The sequence below is a fragment of the Apaloderma vittatum genome, unplaced genomic scaffold (genome assembly GCF_000703405.1).
Source record: "Apaloderma vittatum isolate BGI_N311 unplaced genomic scaffold, ASM70340v1 scaffold3573, whole genome shotgun sequence".
Lineage (NCBI taxonomy): Eukaryota > Metazoa > Chordata > Aves > Trogoniformes > Trogonidae > Apaloderma > Apaloderma vittatum.
In genome coordinates this window covers 3,556-10,200 of record NW_009707418.1, presented here as the reverse complement: position 1 = coordinate 10,200, position 6,645 = coordinate 3,556, and the positions used below count along the sequence as shown (strand labels likewise).

The 6,645-nt window shown below is 36.7% G+C and overlaps 1 protein-coding gene across 1 annotated transcript in view; it reads right to left on the bottom strand.

Moving 5' to 3' along the window:
- Positions 1 to 4,943, bottom strand: part of LOC104271501 (metabotropic glutamate receptor 8) — a gene marked incomplete at its 5' end in the record, with an annotated part of 144,449 nt that extends 139,506 nt beyond the window's left edge. Inside the window, one exon of the mRNA XM_009866185.1 lies at positions 4,743 to 4,943. Coding sequence (XP_009864487.1) covers positions 4,743 to 4,943 — 201 coding nt within the window. The remainder of the gene's footprint in view (positions 1 to 4,742) is intronic.
- Positions 4,944 to 6,645: the final 1,702 nt, after the last annotated feature.

Here is a 6,645-nt window from a genome sequence, read left to right as displayed (position 1 = left end):
AAGCCTGTAGCGCTACTGGGGACCGTTGTGGCCGAAGTGCAGGACCTGGCATTTGGCCTTACTGAAACACATGCGATTGGCCTTGGCCCATCAATCCAGCCTGTCTAGATCCCTCTGTAGATCTTCCCCACCCTCAAGCAGATCGATGCTTCCACCCAGCTTGGTGTCATCTGCAAACTTCCTAAGGGAGTATTCCGTCCCCTGGTCCAGATCATTGGTGAAAATGTTACAGGACTGGGCCCAGTGCTGAGCCCTGGGGGACACCACTTGTGACCAGCCACCAACTGGATTTAACTCCATTGACCACGACTCTTTGGACTTGGCCATCTAACCAGTTTTTTACCCAACAAAACGTATACCCACCCAAGCCAAGAGCAGTCAGTTTCTCTAGGAAAATGCTGTGGGCAACAGTGTCAAATGCCTTATTAAAGTCAAGGTAGATAACATCCACAGCCCTTCTTTCATCCAACCAGAGGGTCACTCTGTCACAGAAGATCAGATCTGTTAAACAGGACCTGCCTTTCAAGTTCAGCTAGGGCTATAAAATCACAGCATGGCTGAGGTGGGAATGGACCTCTGGTGATCACCTAGTCCTACACCTCTGATTAGAGCAGGCTCAGCTGTAGCAGGTTGTCCATATATAGACAGGTTTAGAATATCTCCAAGGATGAAGACTTCACAGTCTGCACTAATGCTGTCACACTGTTATTGTAGATTTGCAACAAAAATCCCAGCAAGCAGCATAGTTGCTTTACTATACAGCACTTTGTCTGGAAACAAGTACAAAGAGCAATCTTGTTCTTAAAAAAAACCCAAAAAACACAACAAAGAAACTCCACTAGAGAACCACTTTTGTAACACCTCCATCCACCAGAAATGTATGTTCATGTCCTGTTTCTTTTAAATGATGAGCACTTATGTTAAATTCAGGAGTGCACTTCCCATAAAACTCTCAGCACATGCCAGGGTAAAAACTCTTAGAAAACATCTGTTTATTTTGTAGACAGAATAATAAAGTTTAATCGAGTGAGAACACTAGAGCATTGTGATGGGAGAGCATACTGAATCATGTCACAGTTACAATACTGTGCATATCACCATCTATAAATCTAATTAACAGAAAAACTACTCACTTTACATAACTTTAAACATGAAAGAAGTTTCACATAAATATCTCATTTTGTTTGCGTGGCAGGTGCATCCCCCCTAGTCTGGGATGTGTCCCCTTACAGCAGTTGCCAGGCAGATTTCAGAGAAACTGCTGGAAGTTTCTGGCTAGTTTGGATCTAGTCCAACAGCCTAGTGGTACACCCAGGAAGTTGGCCAGCAGCCAATGGGAGGCCGAGATGGCTTTGATTGACCTCAGCTCAGATTCAACTGAGCTTTAAAATGGGGTCCTGCCAGGCATGTGTTGGAGTCATGTCTTTGGAGCAGTAGGTATTGCAGTTGGGCCCAGCCTCCCCCTTGGTTTGGGATGCCAGCCAAGGTGTCTCCTCGAAGTTGAGTCCTCATCTTTGTACAGGTGAGTGTATTTGTGATCCGGATCACTATTCTTTTGTTAAGGGTTGGGTGTAGTGTAGTAGCTGCTCTTCTCAACTGATATCAGAGCTTATAAACTTGGAAGAGCTTTCATTTCTTAAATAAATCCAATTTAATTACGCGTGTGGATTTTTCTGAGAATGAGTGCGCTCCTCACAGTTTGGATACAAAAACTGGAAGGGAAAATCTTTCAAATGTGGCAACTTTATTAAAATAACAACACCATGAAGTGACAAAATTCACTTTTTGTCTGGGAGAAACAAATGGCTAATTGTGGTTTACTAGCAGTGGCCATCAAGAACTCTTCTGATGTACACAGCAACAGGCTGTACCAGTTACATGTTAGAGGTTTCTTTTGCTATGAAATTAAATTAAATATTAAACTGCTCATTATAAATGAAAAGTAATTATTTCTGGACACCATGTGTTGCTAGCTGTTCTAAGAAAAACATAGGCAATGTTGAAACAAGGGACCTTAATCAGCAGTAATTCATCTCATGTACAAAGAAATTTATTTCTATTACAAATGAAGAAGTTCTATTCCCTTTAAAATCATGTTGAACTGTGAGATTTTCTGCATTTAGTATACAACTGGCAGAATATCTAAGCAGAAACAAATGTCGTATCAATTGCATCAGTACATTGTGTACTAGTGGTTATGGTCACCCTTCAGTCATGAAGGTGTCATGGAATATTACACAGATGAACCCTTCAGGGTAACATATCTTATTCCTAATTTGTAAATAAAAATAAGCAGAATAAACAAAAATCATTTCAAAGCAATTACTTGAAATTGAAAGGAAAATAGTTACTCCAATAAACAGAAATATGTGTATTTTCTTACCCTTGCAAATACCCTCTCTAAGCAGACAGATGTCCTTCCTAATACAGGTCACACTTAGTGAGGTAAAGCCCACTAAGTTGAATGTGACAACATATTAATTGGACTTGCACCCACTCATTACTACTTTAAGAAGGATATACTGAATTAAGAGGGGTAAGAAGTCACTTTAATATTCATAAGGGTAGAAACATGTGGGGAAACTAATACTGAAATAAAAGGGAAAAACTGCCTGTCTCAAAAATGCCAGTTACTTTTTGATATTAGAATTTTTTATCATTCTGAGCTTAATTCTAAACCATAGGAAAAGTTACTTAAGTATAAGAAAAAAAGATTCTTACTGTGAAGATAATCCAATATTGAAACCGATTGCTCAGGCAGAATTTTGGAGGATTTTCCATATTTGTATATTGTTAAAATCTGTGTGCCATGGTCCTACATAACCTGATTTGGCCAATCCTGATCTGAGCAGGAAGTTGGAGTTCACTGATATACCACAATGGATGCACATCGAAATCGACTCACAGCACTGCCGTCAACTCCCAGCACAGGAGGTCCAGCAATCTGTGTAAATATTCACCTCTGTAAACCAAGTCAGACACAGTGGCACTGCTGTCTAGATGAACAGGAATTTTGGATTAACAGGAAATGCCAAAATGTAAAGACTTATTCTTCCCAGCGCATGACTAAAAGAAAGGAAATATTTGGGCATATATTACACACCAAAAATTGGTATACCAGTATATAGTCTAGCCTATGTACATAGACTAGCCTAGTAGAGGGAACAGTTAAGGTATGCCATGGGACAGGAATTAGCCTCAAAGAAATGTTGCTTTTTTTTTCTTTTTTTCAGTAAATCATTAGTTCAAGAACAGATACTTTTTCATTAGTGTCCAGAATGTTTTATCCCACTCTTTCATCTCCCCTTATTGCAACACTTAGAGTCAGCCAGAGAAATCACGACAGGTATTGATGAAATACAACAATCTCGGAGAGAAACGTTTCATAAAAAATGTACAGCTTATCTTTTATGCCAAACTTTCATGTTCACCAAATGAAAATAGATCACTTTCTTTGTTGTTTAACACAGACGCAGAAGAATATCTACTAGAAATGCTGATAATTATCACTGCAAACCCTGCAATGTGCTGCCTACCTTTGTCATCACAACATTTTCCATTTGGCAGCAATGTATTTTGCTCCAGATTTCCTTTAAAATCACTACAGAATCATTAAAACTCCTTCTGTCTTTATATTCCTGATGACATGGATTCCCCTTTCATGAAAATTGCATAGGAAGAAAAAACTGCGAACTACAGCCGACATCCATATCAACCAATGGTCTGGTACATTACCTAAAGCAAAAAAGCTTCTGTTTAGAAGCTAAATTCAAAATGACCTTGTGATTTTTTTTCAAAAAGGCTGGCGGCTGAGGTCATTGCAATAAATTGTGATACACAGTGCTTCTCTCTGCAAAGTTAGAGGGTATGTGAATTACCACGAAGTAGGGGAAAAAACCCAACAAAAACCCAACAACTAATATACAGCAAAGAGCGTTGTTCCAGTTCTTTGTAAAATAATAGTAAATATAGCCTAGTATAATTATGACTTTAATGACATAATGTAAGTTTTCAGCCACTTTATTTTACCATTAAGTATATTCTACCCTTTTCAAGTCTACATTCACAAATTAATCCTCTTCTTTATTGGCCTCTACTGTTAACAGCGTAACATCCATAACAACATTTCCCCAGTGGGCAGATCCCAGCTGCACAGAATATTACGTAGTGTTGTTTAAAAATATATATTGTAGTTATACTAAAGCTCACTAAATCACTGAGTCAAAAACAAAAAAATGGAAAAGAAACCAGAACCTCTAGTGTGTATGTCAATTGATATTTAACTATGTAAATTGAAAGCAAGCTCCTCACTATTCGCTTTTGTAAGGAAATTGTTAACAGTAATTTCAGAAGAAGGCAATTTTCAAAAGTATTTTTTTTTCAATTCATTCTCTTGCAAACACATAAACAACCTCTGTCAAAGGATTTTAATCTGTCAGTAGGACTACATGAATTCTCAACTTGTTTCCATAATAGCACCTTTTCACTGGAATATTTTGATCAACAGACTCTTATTTTAGCATCTGCTTCTTTTGGGAGCGGCTTAATGTTAAGACAAAAAATACACTTGGGGTTTCAAAGCAGGTGGAAAAACTCACAGTTCTGATTAAATGAGAACTGCTTCTAATCTTGTTTTCCACTGTGCCTTAAAGAATCCTATATAAAGAAGAAAACACATCTTGTCACTTCTGAAATATTTAAAGAAGAAAAAGGTGGGGAAAAAAATAGTATGTATAACTTACCATTAAAGTTTACTGCTCGGATATAGCCAAGTAGTTCTTTACCATCAATTGTATTCATCCTCGGGCACAGACCAATATATCCAGGACAGAGATCTTTATGCATGTTGTGTAGTGCATAGGCCATGGAATATACTGCGTCAATTACAAACTGAACTTTTCCTTCTTGCTCATAGGCTGAATCTCTTGCAATTCTTTCTAAGCCTAGGGGAGAAAGAGAAAGAGTCAGTTTATTTCTGGTTGTGTCTATGTTCAGGTACATGCATGAGTATTTGCATGCAAAAATTCACAGGAGAACATAAATAACTACAGTCTGATTAATAGGTAAAGTTACAACTCGTCTTCCCACACCTAAATAAACAAGTCAAAGAAAAATATGGCCATCTGTTTTTGCCTCTAATCATAGTATATTGTGCCAGGTATAAGAACAGTATGTTAAGTTCCAGGCTGGGAAAGAGGACAGAACATTTCACTACAAGAAAAAGAAATACAGATATATGTATTTCTACAATTCACTAGCAAAAGTCTCTTTCCATCTTATTGACTTTCACTCAACAGCTATTTATTGTTATTTACAGGACACTTCTACAACAGCATCCTGTTTTAGATAAATTTAAGACTGCCTTGATTTCTATTCCTATCTATTGTTTGATAAGCATTATTTAAACATGTCAGGAAAAAAACGCTGAATGCTTGCCAGGCGATATGGCAATCTGTCTCCACATCGAAAAGTGCTTATTCTGAGTCTATTTTTCTGTATATGCTAGTGAATTATGCTTCACATTGAGAACTATGTACTGCCTGCTATTTCCTACAAGGTTTTGTTGTTTTTCTTTACTTCAGAAGGAGTACAAAACAAATCAATACGTTATGAAATTTTTATTCTTCGGAAATTGCCCACATTAATCATCTATGTACAAACCCAAACAACCTTTTACATTAATGGGTGATAGTACTAAGTGGACAAGTTTAAAAATAAAGTTCAGGAAACTTATCTTTCAAGCAGGTAACCAACATGAAATCTCATATCCTCTATAAGAATTCTATAAGAATTCAGATGATTTCAAAGGCTCAAAATCTGCATTTATAAGAGAACATGAAATCTACCCTGCTGAAATCTACAGTCAAGTTCCTATTGAATCAGTGAACACAAGGATAAATATCTAGATTATCTACCAGATTAACAATATATTCACTTTGAAAATAATCCATTCACTTGAAGATTATTGAGAAATGAACCAAAAGTTTATACACTATCTTTTTAATATCTATATATTTTTTGTTTCTTTTTTTATCTCTAAACACAGGCTTTTATCAGTTCAATATATCAATTTCATTGTATCCAAGTTTTTAAAAGCACATTGTTTATGCTGAAAATACACTGTACACAAGATCTTTCTTTCAACAATGTATATAAGCCCATATGACATTAAAAAAGTGCCAGGGAGTATACTCAGAATTATTTCTCCTGTTTGCTGGCTGCATTTCAATGTTGCCATCTCACGTTTCAATAAAAATATATGAACAAATTTGTTACCTGACAATCAGTAGTGTTTTGTGCTTTAAACATCCCCGAGCACTGGAAATGACAGATAGCCTTGAAAAAATCATGATGTGCTTTGTTCATCCTTAGCCATTATTTAAAAAAATTAAAATCACCACCCCTTGAAAAGATGCTAACCATTTAGCGAGCGAAGCATATAACTCATTTTGGTCATTTGCTACAGGTAACTTCACAGACACCTTTCAAGACATGCTATCTAAGGATTAGCATTTAATTAGTATATAGTGTGACTCTACTGCAAACAAGCAGATATAAAACATTTCCTTGCACATGCTGAAAATTACATAGTTAGTTGCACTGCATTGCCCAGACATAAAAGAAGATACGAAGTATGGAAGAGAT